This window comes from Anas acuta, chromosome 1 (genome assembly GCF_963932015.1).
Source record: "Anas acuta chromosome 1, bAnaAcu1.1, whole genome shotgun sequence".
Taxonomy (NCBI): Eukaryota; Metazoa; Chordata; class Aves; order Anseriformes; family Anatidae; genus Anas; species Anas acuta.
In genome coordinates, this window is record NC_088979.1 from 62,754,479 (window position 1) to 62,778,489 (window position 24,011).

General features: G+C 40.4%; 1 protein-coding gene across 5 annotated transcripts; it reads left to right on the forward strand.

The window, feature by feature from the left end:
- The first annotated feature begins 2,936 nt into the window (after positions 1-2,936).
- On the forward strand, positions 2,937-23,753 carry UPF3A (UPF3A regulator of nonsense mediated mRNA decay). Of its 5 annotated transcripts, none has more exons than XM_068679183.1 (10): positions 2,937-3,099; positions 4,233-4,339; positions 10,717-10,823; positions 12,236-12,334; positions 12,430-12,540; positions 15,923-15,978; positions 16,070-16,228; positions 17,579-17,739; positions 19,482-19,720; positions 22,302-23,753. In XM_068679183.1, the coding sequence occupies exons 1-10, from the start codon at positions 2,983-2,985 to the stop codon at positions 22,367-22,369; spliced, it is 1,224 nt and encodes a 407-aa protein (XP_068535284.1). In that variant the 5' UTR covers positions 2,937-2,982; the 3' UTR covers positions 22,370-23,753. The 5 variants fall into 5 exon arrangements, with proteins under 5 accessions (XP_068535284.1, XP_068535292.1, XP_068535301.1 ...); XM_068679191.1 differs by having other exon boundaries at positions 19,482-19,556; XM_068679177.1 differs by having other exon boundaries at positions 2,938-3,099; positions 19,482-19,776.
- Positions 23,754-24,011: the final 258 nt, after the last annotated feature.

The following is a 24,011-nucleotide window of genomic DNA, read 5'->3' on the forward strand; positions in this document are numbered from 1 at the left end:
TATTTTCAATTATACCTTTAGCACAAAATGTGTATGCTTGGTTATCTTGATACAACTTTCATCCACTTCATTGGGGGCAAGATGTTAATATATATATATATATATATATATATATATATATATATATATGCTTGTGTAATTTGGGAAATATTTCCTATACATTTTTTTATGCTTTACATAAATATGAGGAGACAAGGGATGAATCAAAGCAACTATATTGAAATTTACCCTTTTTTTTTTTTTTTTTAGCAGTCTGTCTTCATTAATTGTCCTATTAACTAAGACTGATAATGTTTACTTCTATTTGTGCTGAAGAATGGATATCAAAGACTGGGCTGTTACTGCAGTAACAGCAAGTGTTTTGGGTTGTTTTATTGTCGGTGTGTGTATGAAAAGCTTTGTATAAACTGAGCTAGAAACCAATACTCATCCCATTACATCTGCCTCAGAGCTCACTGAGTTTTCAGTGGCCAGGTTCCAAACCAAAGGGCTAGAGTTGTTGGAGACCATCACTTGGAGAAATTACCAGCCGGGAAGGCTGTTGCTCCTTCATCTGAGATACGTGGCTAGTGAACTGAAATAATTTTCCTATTTTCCCCCTTTTCCCCCATGCTTTGCTGATTTGCTTGCTGTGCTGCTCAGGATGTGACTGATTGTCTCCATTCTTCAGTTCTGTTCCTGGCAGCTCTCACAAATCTTCAGCTGGAACAGGGAGACCACCATACAGGCTGCATATGTAGATTAAGCCCAGGGCATTGGCTTTTTTTTCCTCATTATCTAGGCCTTACTGAAGCTGAATGCAAATTCTACATAGAGCTGCATTTCAAAATCCAAGGGCATTGAGTGGAGAATGGATAGGGGAAGAGCAATCTGTTGAAAGGCCCAGGATCTTCCCTTGCTTTCCTGTTGTGATGATCCAAAATGGTTAGGTCTGTGGGTATACAGATTGAGACAACACATTCATAGGATTCCGTGATTCACCACTAGCAACTGTTTTTGTGATTAATAAGGCAGATATATATGTGGGTAAAAGCTATTGGATCTTACTCAGAAATAAGTGTGTGTATATAACAGGTATTAGGGGTATAGTGCCAATTAATAACAGAAGTTGAAGGTAGTAGAAAGGTGATCTGAGGTGGGAGAAGTCAGTAATCTTGCAGCAGATATGTTTTGAAAATAATCATAGATTCAGCAGACTTAATACCATGGCAGAGAGAATGCGGATTACAAACTTACCAATATAATAAAAGCAAATAGATTTATAACAGATTATACTTTTATACATAATCTGTCATAAGTATAGTATTGATATATATGCATAAAATTAAATGGTATTAAATGCATCAAACAGATCCCAGAAAGGGGAGGGCAGTGCTGTCTAAAAACAATCTCCACACAGACAGACCACAAAGGGTCAAAAATGATCTCAGCCGACACCAACCACCCCCAGGAACAGGCTGACAAGGGGAACAAAGCAAGGGGCAGTCTGTGTGGAGCATCACAGGGCTGAGGAGGCGATGTCTGCCAGATCTGTCACATCTTTTCTCTGTCTGACCATTTCTCAGGTTCAAAGAAGCAAACCACTGTGTTAGTGTCATCAGTGGGGCAGAGTGGTAGGAGCAGGAAGAACAGGATGGGATGCAGAAAACATGTTGCTATAAGGGCAACATATAATGATATCGTGCCTCTACAGATATCTGCTGGAGTTTTTGTTTTGTTTTGTTTTTTGGCTGGCTGTTGCTAGCCGTCATTTATTGGCATCAAATCTTACCTAGAAGGAAGCATATGCAAATTGTCCCAGACTGTGAATGACTTTTCCTGGACAATAACAGAGAAATTCTTGATAAGGCTTGGCTGGGCTCCCAGCCCTTTAGGCAGATACAATTAGGTTAGAGCTTGCAAGCTGATGACGTGTGTCTCTTGGACAGGACTTCAGGAAAAGTTTCATTCTTCATCTCTCTTCTGTTGCTCAGTGTTTTGATCTGCTCTTGTTCTGTCCAAATCCTCATCTTTGTACCTGCACCCCCCAGCACCTGTCCTGCTCTTGCCTGTGCTCTGCTCCCTAACAGTGTTTGGTGCCTTTCCGGGTTATTCTGGCATTCTGATTTTCAGTTTGGCTCCAGTTAAACTGAGCATTGTTCTTGTCCTCATGAGGTCTTTGGTTAATAATTTTGGCCTGACTTGACCTCAGATTCTTGACTCTTGCTTCTGGTCATTGCCTCAGTTGGCTTTGGCCATGCATACATGTACAAGGGACCAGGTCTTGATCAGGCTGCGTATCTTATTCACATGTCTCCAAAAGGCATATCCACAGATGTCTTAAACATAGCCTGCTCTCTTGCTTGCAAGGATCAGCCTCTTCCAGGGAGAGAACTGTGTGAGCTTCTGACCAGTTGGTTAGTCTGGAGGAGAGGAGGCTCAGGGGAGACCTCATTGCTCTCTGCAGCTGCCTGAGGGGAAGGTGTGGGGAGCTGGGGTCAGCCTCTTCTCACAGGTATCCAGTGATAGGACCAGAGGGAATGGCCTCAGGTTGCACCAGGGTAGGTTCAGGCTGGCAATGAGGAGCCATTTCTGCTCAGGAAGAGCAGTCAGGCACTGGGACGGGTTGCCCAGGGAGGTGGTGGAGTCACCGTCCCTGGGGGTGCTCAGGGAAAGGCTGGACATGGTGCTTGGGTACATGGTTAGTGGGTTACAGTGGTGGCAGGGGGTGGTTGGTCCAGGTGATCTTGGAGCTCTCTTCCAACCCTACAGGCTCTGTGACCCCATGGGCTCAGGGGTTCCTAAAGCCTGAAGAGGATGGGGCTGGGGCTGGGGCTGGGGCTGAGGGGCGAGGGGCGCTGCCCCCCCCCCCCATCCCCGCCACCGCGGGCGGGAGAGCCCCGCTCTCCCCTCAGCGACCTCTCGCGAGATTCCCCCCTGCCGACGGCCAGTTCTCGCGAGGCTTCCTTCCCGCGCGGGGCGGGGGCTGTGTGGCGCAGCGCCATGGCGGCGCCGCCGCGAAGGGACTCGGAGCCGGCCCCGCTGCCGCCCTCCCCGCTGCCGCCGCCTCCCCCGGCGCCCGGTAAACAGCGAGAGGAGAAAAAAACGGCGCTGAGCAAAGTGAGGGGCGCGGCCGCGCGGCGGGGGGCGGCTCGGCTCCAAGCGGGCCCGGGCGGGGACGGGGCGCCCCGCGGGGACGGCCTGAGGCGGCCTCGGGGCCCCTGAGGCGAGCGGGGGGTGGGAGGGGGGGATAAATCCCATGGGGGTGTGGGGCCAGCCCCCAGGAGCAAACTGCTCCAGCAAGGGGTCCCCAAGGGTGGGGGCAGCTCCCCCCAGACCCCTGCTCCTGCGTGGGCTCCTCTCCACGGGCTGCAGCTCCGGCCCGGGGCCTGCTCCTGCGGGGGCTCTCCATGGGCCGCAGCCTCCTCCAGGCCACATCCACCTGCTCCATGTGGGCTCCTCCACCCACGGGGGGGCTGCAGCGTGGAGATCTGCTCCATGGGGGACCCATGGGCTGCAGGGGGACAGCCTGCTCCACCAGGGGCCTCTCCCTGCACAGCCCGCAGGGGAACTGCTGCTGCCTGCCTGCAGCACCTCCTGCCCTCCTGCTGCACTCACCTGGGGGCTGCAGGGCTGCTGCTCACTCCTCTCTCCCAGCTGCTGTTGTGCATGGTTTTTTTTTTCCTTTCCCTAAATCCTTGCTCCCAGAGACCCAACCAGCGTTGCTCCCTGTCTCAGCTCTGGCCAGCAGCGGGTCCCTTTTGGAGCCAGCTGGAGCTGGCTCTGCTCTGACATGGGGCAGCTGCTGGGCTCTGCTCACAGAGTCCACCCCTGCAGCCTCCTGCTACCAAAACCTTTACATCTAGATACAACGCATTAAGATGATGTTATAATAAGGGACTTAAAAGTTAGTTTAAACCATTTAAAAAAGAAATATTTTTAACATTTTATATAGTCAGCATCTATTTTTGATGATTTTTTAATACCTTCTTGGCCCGATTGCAGTGGTTCTGGAGCTTTTCATTAGAGTATTTCAGTTACCTGACAGTTCTGCAATGTTAGCAGAATCTGAGATAGGACAATCTTGCCATCTGTCAGCGAGTCCAAGTAGGTAACTCACTGTGAGGTTAACACTCCAACTCAAACTCCCAATTGAAGGAAGAGCTTTCAGAAGAGGAGTAATATGATTTGTTTAATCTTTTTCCATGGTATTTAGATCAAGGATAAATCTCCATTTTCTGTTACATATGCAGGTAGTCATTCGACGCCTTCCTCCTTGTCTAACTAAGGAGCAACTGGAGGAACAGTTACACCCTCTGCCTGCCCATGATTATTTTGAGTTTTGCACTGCTGATCCCAGGTGAGGATGAGCTGTTCATACAGGTTTTCAGGTCTTTAAAACCCAATTAAGGTATTTTGTCCATGGAGCCCTTTTCATTAGTTCTGTCAGTTACTTAAAATGTTTCTGAAAAGTGGGATAAAAGTGCAGAGGAAATGCATTCCTGCCCCTTTCTTTTAAACTGGTGATTTTAAAACAGGACATTTTTATGTGCAAATACGGCATAGCTTTGTTGGAAACCCTAATGTTTCTTTAAACCTTCATTGCTAAAATGCAGCAGGCTGTTTATCAGCTGCGAGAAAGACAACCTAGGGCAAAATATCACAGAAGGTTTCTCATGTGTGCCATTTAAGCTTAACTTAATCGTTTGTTTACGTATCTTTGTATTTATTTTACACGTGTTTTTTTCAGGTAATCCACTTTTATTCATTTTTGTGTCATTCAAAATTAAGTTATATAGAGAATAATAAGTTAGAATTGCTGGTATATTTATTTAATGTGCTTAGTATCACAGTGGCCAAATACCATCCCCTTTTGAACAAAGCGATTTCTAGAAGAGAAGAAACTTAACCGTTAAAATCAGCCAAACACCCTCTATGCTGCATCTGCACGTGTTCAGGAACACTAACGGGTGTGATTCATTTTCCCCAGCTTGGCCTATCTTAGTGTGCAGTGATTCATCCTCCACAGGCATCAGATTATTTTCAGTGACTGCAGACAGATCCTGGATCTTGATTGTAGATCAGCTTGTGAAGTTAGGGCTGGGTGACCCCCTGGAGCAGGTAGCTTTTCTTTAGGGAGCTGTCTGTAGCCAATTGCACTTGAATCAATCTAGTTCTGGGCTGATTTTAATTGAAAGGATGCTGCCACTGTGTTTTAGATGGGTAAATCTGGTTTTATCAGTTCACTCTGAGTCAATTCCACAAGCAGAAAGGAAGAAATGTCTCCGTTAGCAAAGCCTCCTGGCAGTTCAGTGCATCAAAGTAGCAGGTGCTTCAGCTTGAACAGTAGAAGAACCACGTTGGGTGTGAAGATAGAACAGTATTTAGTCTGATGGAAAGCCTTTATATCCACCTGCACTTTTCTTCTGAACGCAGCCATCCATATTTCCAAATGGTTTTCCTGAAGGCTTCAGTCCAACTGTTTATTTGATAAGGGGAAAATAGCAGAGGCAAACCAAAAATTCTCCAAAAGAGTGTCTTTGTCCTCAGTGTGTCTAGCTACACAAATGCTAGGAACCAGTTCAAAAATTACAATTTTAATTTTCCAGAACAGCCATTGACATAAGAATCTGGGGAGTCAGCAGCTGCAGGAAAGATAAGCAGCTGGCAACAGTAGTAAATACAAAGTTTCATTTTTCTCTCCATGCGGTAAAATTTGGAGCACTCAAAAGTCTTGCTGTCCACTCATCAGCTGCATCCATGTCAGGTTCCTCATGAAAGATTTTGCAGCTTCTTTCTCATGCTGTGCTAAAAATAAAGTCTTATTTTTTATATGTTTATATATTGCTTTGCTACTAGAATTTAGGATTTAGCAAGCAACAAATGCAAATTTTTAACTTTTTTTTTTTGGAACAGTAATATCTCTTGATGGGTGTTATTTGGATTGTCAGATGCCTTGAATCATTTATATGAACCTTGTAATAAAATTATGGTCTAGGAAACAAATGTTCTCTTCCTCCTGCGTTTTGGATTCATACTCTCTTCTGGCCTTAGAAATTTGGACTCTTGGAGGAAAAAAAATGTTCTCATTATAAATTTGGATTTTTCTTAGGAAGCATTTCATATTCACTTTTTCTTGCTATGTCTTGTTGCTTAAAAATTAAGTTTTTATGCAGAAGATGTATTTTTTTTTCAGAATAGGTTTATCTTTGTAAGGTATATGGCTACAAACCCCTTTCAGCAAACTGCACTGTTTAAATGTCTTTTAGCTGCAGTTCTGCAAAAGAATGACCGATTATTTGCTCTTTTACTGGCCCAGCATAATCTTGCCCCTTTTGTCCACTTTATTTCAGTGCTGACATGTACCCATGTACATCGGTTCGTAATTAAAATCATGATGTGTTCACACACTCCAGAACACACGGTAAACCTCCACAAATTGTTCAGGTTGGCAATGAGGAGCCATTTCTGCTCAGAAAGAGCAGTCAGGCACTGGGGCAGGTTGCCCAGGGAGGTGGTGGAGTCACTGTCCCTGGGGGTGCTCAAGGGAAGGTTGGACGTGGTGCTTGGGGACATGGGTTAGTGGATGACAGTGGTGGTAAGGCGTAGCAGGTAGTAGTAGGTAGTTTGTAGTTTCCCCTTTTTAAGAAACTTCCTCTAGACATCCTCTACCAGTTGCTCTCAGAGAGAGAACTTGAGGGGTCAAACTGTAGCTGCTTCAACCTTTTTATTTCCAAGGTCATCTCTCCCCAGAGGACAAAACAAACATTTGCAGTCCTGCCTATATGCCTTTTCAAGATACGCATGCATATGTCAACTCCAGTTTTACTTTCTTGCACTCTAAAGGTTATTTGTAAGTTTACGATGTCTTGTTCTTATGCGCAAACTGTAAAACTTTCATTTTATTAAAATGTCATTGATGTATAACAGTTGCATCCATTTCAGTAAAATCATTTCACAAAGTATGACTACTGTGTTGTATTTCATTCATTTTCCCCGATTCATTCGATTCACTGCATTACATTTATTTTTCTCTCTTGTACACTGGGATCAAAATGCAAGCAAAACGCTGTTTTTGTGACTGACTCCGTGGCCTTGAGGGACGTTTGGTAGCCATGTTACCATGAGCTAGTAGTTCTCATATCAAAAAAGGAAAGGCTCAGTTCATCTCGAGGCATGCCACTGCCATCCCCTGTATGAATGACAACAGCAGGTGAGAGACCAGAGGATGAACACCAGTGGATTTTAGCTTGAGGTGACAATATAGACAACAGAGTTATCAATTTGGTCACAAATCACTCCCAAATTTAAGCGATGAGATTTAAGTGTACATGCATGTCAGTCTATACGTTCATACAGACCTATATACACATACACCATGACTCGCCACCTCGGTAAGTATTTCTACTAAGATGCAGTGGCTGTTTTTAGAGTTTACGTGCTACTGTTTATCTTTCAGAGAACTACTTAAATTTGCTTTGCTCTATACCAATCTTTTTACACGATTGTGATAAAGATACTTTACAGAAAAAGTTAACTACTGGAATGCTTCTGTTACTAAACTTGCCATAAAAGTAAGGGTTTAAAGGGATGTTTAATTTCATATTAGACATATGCAGATTGCCTAGAAGATTGAGTACCCTTCAAAACACAACAGAAAACAAAGAAACTGTGTTGAACTGAAGAAATGTGTACAGTTAGACTCATCTGGGTTATTTCTACAGAGATCCCTCTAATTGATATCCCAGAGATGCCAACATCGTGTACAGTGCATCTGTCCAAAACACGATATGGATGGAGAATAGCATTATAGGCAGCAAGCATATGGCAAAATAGAGCCAGCTGTCTGCTTCCAAACCTAGTCACGCAACCTCAGCACCGAATTTCAAATCCCAAGAGAAATCTCTGCCGGTGGATACTTGAAAAAATGCAGGAGGCACACACGATGGCCCTGTTGTAGTGCGCTGCCTGGGGACTCAGCTGGAAGGCAAAGTCCCGAAGAGCAGAAGCTGTGTTTTCTCTGCTGAATATGAAGTGCAACAGCGGAACAGGAGTGTTTCTGCCTAGGAGAGGTTGGTGGCACCAGAGTCCTGGCCCTGCAAAACGTGTTCCCTGCTCCTCAGCAGCACTGGTGGGTTGGTAGAGGAGAGGTGATGAGGGGCAGTTGCACTTGGAAGTTCGGTTTCTGAAACCCAGAGGAAGAGACATTATTTCATACACAGAGCAGTGCTGAGCACCTCCAGTTTGCTAGTTTTAGTTAGCTTCCTGTTTAGAGAGTGGATTTTATGCATTTTTTTAGGTAGACTGCACACTTGGTTGGATAAGAAGTCTGAAACACTTCGAGATCAGGCTCTTAGGATACACAAAGCACTCTGACATCCAACGTGTGTGCGTACGAAATCTGACTTTGTATAGGAGTGGCTGCATCAGAGAAACCCTGTAACTGCTAAGCGTTGTCACAGCCGTACTTCTACAACCTTCTGCCCTGATATCCAGCACCATTAGTAGAGAGACAGCCCTATTTTACTGTGCCACTGTGCACATCAGTATCCTACTGTGGACAAACATGCCTCTATATTTTTGTATGTTTCTGCAGAGGTGATGAAGTTCCTGAAGACCTAATAATGCATAGCAATAATGTTGGATCCCTTATTTGCAAGATAAATTCTAAACCTCTGCTTTCCAGAGTCCTGTTTACATGTTACAAGCCTTCTTTTTTCTCTTACTAGTAATTGCTTAATAACCACATCAAATGTTTCTCTGAAAGATCCTCTGATAAATCTAAGCAAAAAAAAAAAAATGTTAGGAAAATATTCTGTCGTGTACCAGGAAAAGATTGCGTTGCCAGAGCAGACAGGAAACAGATGGTGTTGATGTGCAAGCTCAAGGAAACAAGGAAGGAACAAGTCTTTGTATTTTCATTTCTTTTTCGCGATGGTTGTGTGCCCAACCACAGGGTCTAAGTTATACTGCAGAAGAAAAAAAAAAATCATCTATATGATCAAGCTGTCATTTTTGTTGTATTTTACAAAAGCTGAAGATGGTAAAACACTGCAATACTTGTTAGATTAGGAAAAGAAACTCAGGGCTTCTTAATCTCACATACGTTTATGTTTTCTAAGTTTTGAAAAATTCTTTTTTTCTAAGAATTTTGGTGGTTACCTCCCTCCTTGGAGGTCTTCAGAAGCCATCTGGACATGGTCCTGGGCAACCTGCTGCAGGCTGAGCAGGGGTTACACCAGAGGACCTCCAGAGGTCCCTTCCCCATTCTGTGAGTCTGTAATCCTGTTTCCGTGTTACTCAATGCTATTCCCTTCCTAAAACACCAAAACAGTGAGTAAAAATAGATGAAATAGCTATTCCTTAGAATTATAAGGTGCATCCTCTGCATGCTGTAGAGGCACCCTGTAAACAGGTGTTCACGAAACATCTGAGCAAGAAAAGCCCTCTAGCTCTTTGTTAAACATTTCTCCTGGCTACGATGTCAAACACAACTTTGTTCTACAAAAAGGCCAGCTACTGACAGCAGTGCTCATCGTGGTCACCTTCCAACACCCCAAATGGATGCGTGTTTGAAAACGAAAAAATGATCACTTGGTTTGTAGTGACCGTGGTTCTTCAGGATGCCACGTGTGTGGATCGTGTGATCCAACCCCTGTCTTTGCTCTTTCTCACTGGCTGCGAAATCTGATTCTGAAATAGCTACGGAATTGAAATCTGCTTGTGTTGATTGTCTCCTACTGCTGCTCGTGAGTTTGTCTGAAGATGGGACTTGCAGCAACAACGTTACGAGCATAGGTATTCTAAAATTACGGGCTTACATTCAAATACATTCAGGTATTTTCCAAAAAAATGGTTTAATGCATAGCCATTGCTAAAGGCTGTTTAAGCCACACTTTTATACATCCTAATTAGGTGGGAGGGAGAGTTAAAGCGTGTACCTGACACTCAGCAGATGGGTGGTAATGCGTTGAATTACCCCAATCCCACTGTGGTTGGTGATGTGCCAGCTCTGAGGTTTTGACCAAGCATGCTAACATTTACACACCTAGAGTGGGACCTATGCCAACAAATTCTAGGAGGATCAGCATTGTTTTCGGTAAGTACCTGTTCTTTCTTTTGCTACAAATGTTTGGGATTTTCACAGTAACTGTGCTTCACAACAGGACATTGCACGTATATTCATACACGTGTGTCAAATGGAGTTTGTTTATCAGTATGTGATTCAGCATGTTATCCTGCCAATTACTAAGTTATTTAATCTTTCCCAAAAGTGGGAATCTCTTTAAATACAGTGACAGCTTGGCAACTGCCACTGCACTGGAAACTTGCTTTGCCTCCTACTATTTCAGCAACAGAAAACTTAATCTTAACATGCCCAAGAATTTCCCTGAAACCACTGCTGTTATTCACCTCTCAGATCATAAACAATAATTCGTAAAGCTTTGATCCTGCAAAATGAAGATGTGTGCTCTGCAATGCAGGGAGACAAACAGAAATATATCTTAGTTCAGAATAAATTTCACAGTTGCATCCAGGAATTCAGTCACTGAGTTGCTTTTTGTAATATATATATCTCTGTATATGCATATGAATATGTAAGGACTTCAATATGCATGCTTAAATTAGGCATTTCCCAAAGAGGCTGGGAATTGCAGTGTGATCTTACTGGTTTTACCTTTTGCAGTCCTGAACAGAATAATAAGTAACAGAAAATAAAATTGTTTCTTGTTGCAGCCTTTATCCTCATCTTTACTCGAGAGCATACATTAACTTTAGAAATCCCGAGGACATCCTTCTTTTTAGAGATCGCTTTGATGGCTATGTCTTCATTGATAATAAAGGTTGGCCTATTTGTAAGATATTACACGTGTCTATATACACATATATCATTTTAGAACATGAATTCATTTCATTTTTTTCTAATGATGCCTTTTTCTGCTCAGTATACAATTAATCACATAAAAATACACTGAACCAGAACCTAGCTGCTCGAAGATAATGAAGTGGAAAATGTATTTGTCCGTGCAGTCTCACTTGTCTGCATGGTGCTCGTGCTTTATCTGCATTCGTGTACCTTAAGCAGTCCACTAGCAGGATCCTGTTAATGATCCTATGTGAGCTTTGCAGTTCATCACAACGATAGCTTCATACATTGAAGGCACAAGTGGCTGCATCTTCAGAGTGTTTCTGTGAGATTAAGCCGTGCTATGTGTTGCCATTTTGAGAAAGCAAAACCAAGCCAAGACATTGTGCTTTGTCTGTAGCTGTTCCTTGCCTCACTCCCTCACACCTTCTCTAAAAAGATTGCACGGGGAGTATAAAAGAGACTTGGATTTGTGGGTTTCTCTGACCATTGTCTGTTCTGAACACTGAATGTTGCAGGGGTCCTGTGAAATAGTCTTGTCCAGTCTAACTGGAGAGTTGCTCTCCAAAGAAGCTGGCTGCCAAGATAACAAATTTCTCTGTAGCATTTCCTGTCTGAGATACTTCATATGCCCCATTCCTGGAGGTGCTCAAGGCCAGGCTGGATGGGCTTTGGGCAACCTGGTCTGGTGGGAGGTGTCCCTGCCCATGGCCGGGGGGTTGGAACTGGGTGGGCTTCAAGGTCCCTTCCAACCTGAGCTGTCCCAGGATTCTGTGATAGGCTTTTACCCTGGATTTGGATGGATCTCCCCAAAGATGGAGAACAGCACCTTCCTCCCAGTGCATGATTCCAAGATTCTGAAGAAGAATCCAATACACAAGGCAGACCTCAAAGAATAGGTGCCAGTAAACACAAGCGAGCAGTCGTGTTGTCCACCATAAATAGCAAAAAAAAGAGTTCCACACACTTCACAGAGCAGCAGGATTACTTAAAATTCATTTCCCAGTAGTAATCATTCATTTGTCAGCATGAGATTTTATGTCAATTTTTCTACTCAATGACAATTTTTGAAGAATTAAAAGAGAATTATAAATGATAATGCAAGACTTTTATTGTGCAACAGCACTCTTCATCTTGACAGCCTTTGTTAGCACGTCAAAATAATATTTTAATAATAATATTTAAGTATATAATTCAGATATAAATGTATTTTGTTTTGAATCCAAAGTACTGCTACATGCAATTTATCATTAGAAATTTAGGATGACATTTTAGAGACTAGAGATATCAAATAAGGCTGCCCAACACAAGTTTGAAGAGTTTGGAAAATCTTACTTGAATATGAAGAATGCTTCCCAGAATAAAAATTAAGAATTGATCTCTTTTAAGGTTTGGAGTATCCTGCAGTGGTTGAATTTGCTCCATTCCAGAAGATTTCAAAAAAGAAGTTAAAAAAGAAAGATGCCAAAGCCGGGAGCATTGAAGATGGTAAGCATATTTTCTTGATGTCACTGTGAAAAACAGGTTCCATTTCTGCTGTGAATTGCAGAGTATTAACATAATTCAAAAATTTATCTTCACAGATCCAGAATATAGGAAATTTTTAGAGAGTTACTGTGCTGATGAAGAGAAAATCTGTGCCAATCCCGAGACTCTTTTGGGAGAGATTGAGGCCAAAACAAGGGAACTCATTGGTCTGTTTTCTTGACTTTTCTTATTATTGAGAATATGAAATATATTACTTTTATATCTTTATCATATTACCTGCAAGACATGGCCCGTTCAGTCTTACACAGACTGAGGTTATCACAGTTAAAGTTTTTATCCCCCAGCCAAGTAGTGACAGGAAGCACCTGTGCTTTTGAGTCTCTGTGCATGCAATCACTCAACTTAAAGAAGTTTTGCATGCACAGTGGCTTCAAAGTTAGCTCCTTAGTATTTCTAAATGCTTACAGGTGTGTTATAAAAAGATGGAAGATACAGTTTTAAAAGATAAGGTAGCTGAATACTTAAGAACTGATGCCTGCTACTAGCTGCTTTTATTAACGTGAAATGATCTCTGTTAGGATTCTGCAAAAGCTTTGAAAGTAAGGCAACAACTTGTTCTCTGTAGGCATGTGGTGTGACTTTCACAGTCTTAGGGGGAATCTTTAAGGAGATAACATTGAAAACACATCAAATTTCAATTGCAGGCTTCAGCAATGTGAATATTGCTGGTTACATTTATACAAATCATGAGTATCAACAAAAAGCCAGTTGTCTATGTGCTGTGATCCATACTGTACTATATAACAGAACCATGTTTTTTCTTCTTTTCAATTCAGTCTTTGAAAGACTACCATTATTGGACTGACTCTAGTGACTATGCCACTCCACAGTAGTGCCACACTTCAGATAATTATTTGACTATCAGCAAATGCATAGAAGACTGTTAATAGAAAATGCACAAGGCAGGAACTGAAAGATGTGGGAAAAAACAGCTGGAATAAAATGCAGTGTTCAGCATAGCAGTGCAGACTGCTGACGTATTTCTGAGGTCAGAATATCTTAATTGCTAGGACTGTTCGAAAACTGAACGTTAGAAAGAGAAATAAAGCTGTTTACAGAATGTAAAGAAGCAGTGCAGACATGAATGTTGAGGAATGTTTTCAGGACTCCTTCTGTACTGAGGGAAAATTTTCCTGGGATAGGTAGGAGAGATCTATTTTTCATTCAAAATGTGATGTGATGTATATTTCTCAAAATATCTAAATAACAGTGCCATGTTGCACTGAGAAACACAGGTAATTCTTTCCAAAATGCTGGGGCTTGGCAGCTGCCAGAATGCAGTTTTGAGGGCAACAGGGGTTATTGATGTGCTGGATCTCCAAGTGACAACATCCAGAGCACTTTCTCTTTTCCCAGTGTGACAACTGGCTAGAAAAAAAAATAAATTCAAACTTTGCTATTATTTCTTTACAGTGAACAAATACCATGATTTATGCTATTTATTTGTCCCTGCCTGTGACAAGAGTTTATACAGAGAGGTATTAGTTCTTCATATACATAAAATAATAGTAGTTTGGGAAGGTTTGGAAAATAAATAAATTAGAGGAAATGGAAGTGACAGAATTATGGTCATTTAGCTAATTCTGTTACCAGTGAAATAGTTGCTCTTCTGGATACAAAGTTCCCCAACAATTTTTATTTACTGCAAATCATCCTAGTATTTGACAACAAAGTAAAAGCAGTAAAAAATTTCAAAGAAAGTTTACAATTCCAGGAAAGATTTATTAACTTAAAAATATTCTGACTTTTCAATGAAAATGATTGGTCTTGAGAATTGCAGTTTTCAGAATAACAATGTTGCCTGAAGGCAGCTTTCCATTAGGAATTCTATTTTTTTTTCTTTTTTCTGGTAAATCACAGAAAATCAAATTATTTGGTTCTCTTATCAGTACAAAACCAAAGATTACTTCGGTGGGAAGTATGTTTATAGCAAAAGTGCGTCAGGGTTTTTGTGTATTCCCGTTCCAAAAGCGTTAACATGTACTGAAGTCAATGAAAGGCATACCTGGTACTCTGTTAGTAGAACTGGGCCTCACATTCTCAGCATTTCTCCAGGTAGTGTTACCGCAAACCAGCATGCTTTATGCATCACGTCAGACGTGTTAGCTCATCAGTTTCAGTGTGACAGAGAGATATAGAGCAGAATTTCTCTGTAGCAGGATGAAGGTAAGCTCATTCTTCTGGCTTGTTTCTAGAAAGAAAGATAAAACATAAAAGTTACTGCTGATGGAGTTCTTCACCTTGTAATTTATTTTCTTTCAACATTTTGTAAACATTTTCAGAAAAGCCTCTTAGATTTTCATTTAGAGTAAGGCTCATAAACCAGGTGGGTGAGATTCAGGTTTCATTGGTAAACATCCTTTTGTGGCCTCCTCTTTTGATAGCACTCATCAAGCAGCCTCTCCTCCGTGCACGTTAGACATTCAAAACAGAAACATTCAGATCTTTTGGGGATACAGGTAGTGTCTAGATTTTGGGTCTTCTTGCTTAAGAATTTCTTTCTTCATTTTTTTCTTTCCACCTTCTATTCTTTCTTCCACATCATATCATGCATTCCAACTAGTGATTTTTTCTTCTGGTTTCAGGAAGAGTCCTATAAATAGTTGTAGAGCATTTTTTAGTACTAAATATTTTCTGTAACTCTGTCTTGGGACATGTTAAGACTGACAAAATTCTTTGTAACGACTCGCAGCTATAGGCACATGGTTCAAACTTCAATTCAGTGCTGACAGTCACAGATGCCATACATGATAAAGAAATTGATGATGTCTCCAAGCTTTTGTAGAATTTGGGGGTGTTTCAGGCTAGATTTTTGGGCGTGGAGACAGCTCTTTAACATAAGAATGGCTGTGTGATCCAGTAGATGATGACCCAAAATGTGTTATTTAGGAAAACAGACTTTTATTGAATCTGTTGATACCTTGCTGTGCAACCTAGCACAAACCACTTCTCTTTCATTTATCCTGTTTTCCCATGGAATGGTGAATGCCAGATGGGAGTTAAACGGAAATGTTATATGAGAATGACATTTCCTTCGTAATGTAATTTGAAATTTGGGACTGAAGAGTGACATGTGAGATTACAATAATGTGGGCTGTACATGAACAGCAGTCTAGGTAGGTTTTGATGTCAAAAAAAAAAAAAAGGTTAAAAAAAGAATAGATCTATGGTAGGAATATAGTAGGAGTAGATACTGAACACATTTATTTCCTTTTTGATGAGCAAGAGAAAAAATGCCATTCTCTGAACTGAAAATAGATGATTTTTAATTAAATGTTAAATAATTATGCAGTATATCTGTGGTGCTTCTAATCCTAACAGCAAAACAAAACAAAACAAAACAAAAAACAGCAGTGTTTCAAAAATGGAATGATGGGAATACTGTCCAAAATATATAAAATAAATAAGTTTGTGAATTATTTGGCTCCCTTGCGGATAAAGCTAGAAAAAAGGGGTTAGTACTGAAGTAAAGAAATGAGTACATATTTTAGGAGTTGAACACTATATCACAAATTTTTTGTGTTTTAGCTAGAAGAACAACACCCCTTTTGGAATATATTAAAAATAGAAAATTAGAAAAGCAGGTACGTTCAGACTTTTGCCTGAAGTTCAACATTTATGTTTCACATGGTTTTCCTTTGGACAATTTACAATTAAGCATTTTGAACTCTTCAGAGAATTCGAGAAGAGAAACGAGAGGAACGAAGGCGGAGAGAACTGGAGAAGAAACGTCTGCGGGAGGAGGAGAAAAGGAAGCGCAGGGAAGAGGAAAGACGTAAAAGGAAAGAAGCAGAGAAGCAAAAGAAAATTTCTGAAAAAGAAATAAGGATCAAGGTATTTTAATGAAAAAATATTCCTCTGATGAAGTTATTTAGAAGTTGCTTTGGTTTCACACTAGTACTGTTTATACAGTGTGCTGCAGTACATTGAGTCGATACAGTTTTTGCTGAAAGGAGAATTAAAGTAGGGTTTATACTAAGTAATGTTGTTGAAAAGTCTGACTAATTACCTTAGGTACCATGATGTGCTAATGCAGTTGCAATGACAGGTAACTCAGATGCCTTTTAATAACACTGCCAAATTCTGTGCTGATGTAACCTGACAGAACCAAATTGTTCTGTGCTATCACCTGGGAAGATTATTGCAAATATGGCTTCTAACACTTTGTCAGGTAAATCTTCTTCTAGCCATATCTGCTGAAGGTGTTTTGTGTTTATACTCAAATCTGATTTATTTTAATAATAGGCTTTCACCAAATTATTAAATGTTTTGTTATAGTTTATATATAATTATATATTTTAATAGTGTTATAATTATACAGTACACCTACATGGTGTATAAGTACTATAATATCTAAAATATACTATAATTTTCCCTGAAAGAAAAAGAAAATACTACCTGAGAGAAACATAGAAGTTTTAAGTATCAGAGAAGAATAACATGTGATTTTTAAGAACAACTGGTGGAAAAAAAGAATGGTGAGATGTTCTACTTATGAAGTGTTAGAAGAGTAGTTTCAGACAGTTGATCCTTCTATAAAGATTACTTCTGTAATGCCAGACACTGCTCAAGCCCTGTGTGGATTATTTCTTGTGAAAGTAACAGAATTCTTGGAAATCTTGGTCTCCAAAATTAAAATGTAATATAATCTTTCCTGGTAACATCATATTTTTTCCTCAGTCTCTATTTCTATCAAGGTATATTTATATGAAGCACCTATTTCTGTATGCCAGCCTGTCCCAAGTAATTCATATGTTACACATTTTATATGTAATACTTCAAGGAGTGAGCTATTAATCCTGCTCTTTTTGTGGTATTGTAGAGATTCTCCTTTTATTTTGTTGGCAATAACGCTGAGCTCTGTTGTTACTTGATTTCTAAGAAATCATAGACTATATATAAAGCTAAAGAAAGAAGAGCAGGTAAGTGCTTTCTCCAGTACTCTTGGCATATTTAAAAGCATGCTGTTGAGTGCCTGTTAATGACTGCCATTCCTTAGCAAAAGTAAACTGCCCTCTTAAAATGACGTTTTAAGTTTTATACTATGCAACATATATTCATAACATTATTAAATAAGATTTAAATATCTTCAGTCTTAATAGGTCATTGATATATTTAATACATTGTTAAAATATCCATTACAACAGAGGAGTTTACATCATAATATACACAAATATTTCTTAGCTTCTTAAGAAGCCGGAAAAGGGAGATGAGCAGGCCAGTGAAAAGCACAAAGAAAAAGATGAAGATGCTGACATTGAAGAAAACAAATGGGAGAAGTCCCCTGGGTCTGGGAGTATAAAATCCAAATCATCTGAGGGCTCACTAAAAGAACTGAAGGAAAAGTAAGTAATATTTATCTTTTGGTCTCCAGGTTATATCCTAAATGCTTTGATATGAAGGCTTAAACATGATGCAAGTGTTTGGCTGTGTGTTTGTCAGCAAGGAGCTGATTTAATTTTGCACGTGAACTGTCCTTTTTGTAAGGAGTGTTTGGTAACAACTTACTGACCTGATGGCAGTATTAGTGGATGCAATTTATTGTTTGTGAAGTGCATTGAAATCCCAGGTTGGAAGGATTTCTGCGTGAAAGATCGTTGAGAGTTTCTTTGTTATTTCATCTGTTTCCCCACCAAGAGCTCAGGTAAGGCCCAATTTCTGTTACTGATATTGAAGACTAAATTACCTTCAGTGCCCTATAATTCATCACACTGGCTTCATTTCTGCTGCAATAAGCAAAATGTGTTTGATAAATGGGACAACGGCAGCATAGTTAGGGTGTGAACGACAGCCTTATGACAGATGCATGCAGAAGGCTGTCAGTCTCTCACTGCCTTTTGTATTCCACATGCAGTAGTCAGAACAAGAGGCGTAGCGTAGTTCTGCCGTTGCTCTAGCCTCATTCCCACAGCCCATCATTCCTACTCTTGCCTGCCCGTTCCCCAGGGCTGAATTTTAGAAAGCAACTTCAACCCCCTCTGGAGCTGGGGTTTGTTTCCCTCTCACCGATCAACCACCGGGCACGTGTGTTCCTCATCACCCCCAGTCACAGAGGAGCTAGACGGGTACCAGGCAGTGCTACAGCAGTGAGGCTGGATGTGTCTTCCTGCCTTTTGGGAAGGCCATTCTCCAGAGCCTCTAGGCCTTGAAGGTAGCATCTAGAGTTCATGACAGTTTTCATAGTTACATTATCCAAAAGAAAAAAAAAATAGTGTAAAAAGATAAACATTTATTCATATTAAACCAACCTGAATGAGAAACACGTCTCACTGCTTGATCACTACATCATTGGAAAGTCTCCAGCCTCTCTAATTCTCTCTGCTGATGGAATGTGAGCAGACTGACAAAATCAACTTTCCTCTTTCAATTTTAAGTATCAGATATATGTAATATATAAAAAGAAACTACCTGTATTTGCTGCTTTTAAAATTTATTCTGTGATCTTTCTTCAATATTTGTAGTTTTGCCTTACAAGAGAAGCACACGCTTGCTGAACAGGAACACTGAAGTAAAAAAGAGAGCTGTGGATTGTATCCAGCAGCAAAATATTGCAAAGTAGCAATCTTTATAATATAAACTCACAGTGTAAATTAAATATTATGTTGTGATAACGTAGTGGTCTTTAACTAAAATATTGGAAGATAGAGTCAATTATTTGGAGACACCGTAAACAAAAGCCTAGAACACAAGTATTCACAGCATGAGTCTTCTCAAGAGCAGCCCACAAGTCCTGAGCACGCTGCATGTGATTGTGTGAGGCTCATTGGGGAGCTACTCAGGGGGTTGCAAAGAGGGGTAAAGGTTGAAGAAGAGTCCTCCCACAGTAGTTACACAAGAGCCAGATTTTGCTTGGAAAGCTTTAACATTTTGGACTGAATGCATAGTCAAGAGCTGGACATACATGAATGAGATAGTCAGCAAATTTGCATATAATCCACTTCTAATAATAATAAAAAAAAAAAGAGCCTTACCATACAACTCATCTAAAGAAGGCTGAAGTCCAAGGAAAACTTTGTGTCATGTCCTTCGACAGCTTTTTATTACTGTTAATTGCTTGGATTTTCTTTCTTTTCATGCATATTCGTAGGTCACAAAATGATAGTGACAAAGAGCAAAGAGATTTGGAGAGAAGATTTCGAGAAAAAGAACCTGAAAGACAAAGGTATCGATTGGAGGATGGCAGAAAGCATAGAGCTCACTATGAGTTTGACAAGTTTGTGAGAAGGAATGAAGAAGAGCTGAAATGGGGGAAAGGATACAGCCAAGACAGAGGAAAGAAAGGGAACCACACCTACAGCTTCACTGTGGAGGCAGTAGACAAACTGGGTAAAGAGGACAAGTGTGATGACATGGCATCCAAAAAGGAGCGCATAAGAAATAAGGTTCTTTTATTCATTTAGGATAATCTTTCATTAGTTAAATTTGCTTCAAGGTCACAGGTTTTACTTTGGCAAACTCAGCATAAAGATGCTTTTCTTGAGAAAAAGTGGTTCTTTATTTCATTTTCAGTAAAACCCTGACTTCTTTTTATTACTGGCAGAGGACAACAGCAGCTAAAATAAGTTAAGGTCACTGGTCTCTGCTTATTTGTGTGTACAATATATAGCATACTCTCTGTCTTCCTTTCAACCCTGGCATTTTTAGAACGCTATTCTTGGAAGCTTTGTATTTTATGAGTGTGTTAAAAAATGAGATACATCTGGTCTGCAATGAAATTCAAAATCTGCGGCACGCTAGCCTTTTAAAAATATGTTTCCATTACCCAGCCCATAAAATAATTAAATCATGGGATGGCCAGGACATGCCTAATAGGGGAACTGTACAGACATTAATAAAAAGCTAATTCAGAAGCCACTGCATTGAGAAGATGTGAGTGTGTGAACCCTTCAGTATTTTGTATACCTGTCAGTTAGAAAACGCTGGTGTTTGCTTACCACAAATGATACTCAGGGTCAAGGCCAGGGGCAGAACAGGTGCAAAAATGGTGCCCGTAGCAGGGCGTACATTAGATCTCTCCCTTCTTGCCTCCCAGAAACATGGGCATTATTTTTCTCAGACCCTCTGATTTCATGGATGTGCCGAAGTCTTTTCAGGAGGTGGTTATCCCTGTCAGCCTCATTCCTTCTCTGTTCTCATCCTAAATTTCCTGCAAAAGATGACAGAAACACTGTTTTGTGTAGAAATGTATTCAGCGTGTGAAATCTTTCAAACCAAATTCCTTATCAGTGGCGGAGGTTAGAGCTGGCAAGGGGTAAATTGGTCACGTGTGGAGTGAGTCCATACGAGTGTACCCAGAGCCAGTCCAGGTGGCCTCACTGTGCCTGCCATGAAGGTCACTTGGTGCAAACCCCAGAAGCCCAATGTGCCCGGCTCTTTGCTTATGCAGAGCTCAGCTGGGCAGCGTGCACGAGGTTTATCTCCATGTGCATGAGAACCACTTTCCACGTACACCGACAGCGCAAGCTTAGAGCAGTCAGAAAACTGGTTAGTTCAGAAATAGGAATATAGGAAAAGCGTTTTTTCCTCATGTTTGCTGTGCTAAACTTGGAGTCTGGTGAAATATCTGCAGCCATGGTGGGTGCTGGGGGCCTTTTGTCAAGCCTTAAGAAGACTCCTCATTTTTAATTCCTCTCATCACACTTCTGGTAGCTTGCTGAGTCTCTGTATTAGTCCACACTTCAAATTCTAGGTTTGTTCCCTAGCCAAAATAATCAATAATTGTAAAACTGTTTGCAGTTTTGTTACTTTTTTTTTCTTCTTAGAGTATTTATCACAACAGAAGCTGAGTTTTCCCGCTTACCTACAGAATTAATATAATCAGCACAAGTTTTATACAGACCAAGCATCTTTCTGGAGTTTGTAAGAATGAGAAAATGGGAAATTGATGAGCTGTTTGTCACGAAGAAAGATGCACGTTATGCATTTCCTATGACACTACGAAGCACTAGCTCGAATGATCTGGTTGTATGGCCTGATCGTGAATCTTGATATCTGGTCTAATGAGATGGAGAATAAAGTGGAACAAAAAAGACACACAAAGGGAAAATACATAGCAGTAATAAGAAAAAACAAACAAACAAAAACAAAATGAGAGAATAAAAGATCAGAATGACTTCAAGTTATAAAGAGCGATGGAAATTGTTACAGTTTGATGTAGAACAATTTCAGCACTCTGCAACTATCTTAAAGTAGGCTGTTTAATTTTGCTTGCTGAACTTAACACAAGAATTTGATCAAAAAGCCCTGGTTTTGGTGAATGGGTTGCCCTGTAACATTAACAACTGGTATTTGTGAGAGTAAAACACTGTTCCTAGGAGAAGACTTCTTAAGCTGAGTTTCAATAATACATTCAATTATTGAAATGTCAGGAACAAAAAGTGCCCCAAGAGATGTGGAAGCAAGTTCAAGGTGTCTTTTCCTTGTAAATTGCCTCCTTCCATTTTACATTGATCAAATCAGCACGTGTCTGATCGAGTCACTCCCAAAGTCTGCTTGTTTTAAAATCATAATTTGGTTATTATTATCAGTGGGTGAATTCCCCTGCTCCCATACTCGGTATGGGAGGCATGATGAAGCAGAGCAATAACAATCCAAATATGTAACACTGTGTCTGATAATTGTCTGCAGTATGTCTCCATGTTTACATCAGTTGTACCCCAAGATCTTTAAATTTTAGAGCTTTCTTCATTTATTCAAAATACTTTGTTTCCAAGAATAGTGTTGTAAGCAAGACAGATACTAAATACGCAGTTGATTTTCATTACACTTCATTTTTTCCCAGGTCTTATGATACGTAAAGTAATTTAACACAATATCTACTTTCTTCACAAATATTAATCACTTTAAAATCCCACGTGTGTATCCCACATCATTTTTCAGAGAGTTAACCGTATCTGCTTCCTTCTAGGATCGTCCAGCCATGCAGCTGTACCAGCCAGGAGCTCGCATTCGAACACATACGGGACCTACAAGTAAGACCTATGACTGCAGTGGGAAATCTTTTGAAGATGCTCTTGACAAAAAGTATGAGGCAGATAATTCAGCTGGAGGTGGTTCTGAGAAGAGCGAGGAAGCAGAATAAAACAAACCAGAGGAAAGACTCGTGAAAAAGGATGAACTTAAAGATTTAATGTCACCACAAAAATCCATAGGGCTGTTCCAGATCTCCAACACCAATAAAATTATCATAGCTCTCCCATACTTCCTGAGAAATAAAGAAAAGAGTGACTGAAGATGTATAAAACATCCCACAGCAAAGGAATGTTGTTGCTTTTTCACAAAAAGCCGAGCAAGCACCATTTGCCTAATTTAAAAGCAGTTTGATGTTATGTTGGATTTACCTTGAAATATAAAACCTCTAAGAGTTTTACAGGCACATTTATACGAAACTTTTCAGAGGCTATCTCATCGTTTACAGTCTGAAGAAATGAAACGTGGATTTGTGTCAGTCTGAAATCCGAGGCACTTCCCAACGTGTTCGGTGCATGGCATGGCAGGCACAGGGCCCCCTCCTGCAGACGGCAGCGGCAGCTGCTGCCACAGGGAACCGAAGCTCTGGAGCAGGTGGGGTTTGCAGGATGAGGCCCACGGTTTACAGCTGTGAGGAATGTCCCTTGGTATCTGTACCTCATTGTGTTTACGTCGTTTTTCAATTAACCCTAGCGTCAGATAAGTGTTGTTAAAGCTGCAAGTATGTTGTTGGAGCGTTTGTCATTTTCTGAGCCACTTCTGCCTTTTGCGTTTTAACAGATCTTGTGCTTAAAGCAGAAAAAAAGCTAACACAAACCTCAGCACTTAAACGAATGCCTGGTTTTATTAAATTAGCTGTTTTTCATGTTTTTGACACTGACTTTTAAAAAAAAAGTGGTTGTACAATGATGACTTTTTATATGCTAACGTTTCATATAAGTTGCAGTTGCAGGATTTGGGAAACACAGGCTGTGTGAAAGCTCTGAAGTCCAATTTATTAATAAACACCCAAGTGACAACTGCAAACTGCCATTTTGTAAGAATGGTCAAATTCTGCCCCCTGATGCAAGCATATATATATATACACACACACATATATATATATGCACACACATAGTGCTTCCATTGGTTTCAATGACAGCCGCATGTCTAGGGAAGGGCAAAACACGTTCATTTGTCTTTTAAGGCTGAAAATTTCTCAGTTGTCTGAAACTGAGACCTGCTTTGTCAATTACGTTAAATAGTAAGATATTAACTTGTTTTTACATCCTCTTTGAACATTTTGTTATTAAGCATATCATCTAGTTGTTCTAAACTGAAGAATTATTTATTGTATTTTCCCAGATATTAAGCATTAAATAGAATAAAAGCAACAAGATTTTGACTGTGATTTTGAGCATCGACCTTCTGCATTTTTTTATCGAGTGTTCTAAAAAAAATTAAGTAGGATGCTCTGCTGCTTGGTATTCTTCAGAAGAAGATAAAAATACAGTTGAGAAAGATTTTTAAATATCAAACTACATAAGTGAGGTGCCAGCTAAAATTACTTCAAAGCTGAAGTAAAAACAGCTGTTGGAGAATTGTCTGGTTTTATCTCCAGCTAAAATTTATCTTGTTTACCAAGTTTATCCTGGCTGCAGAGAATTTG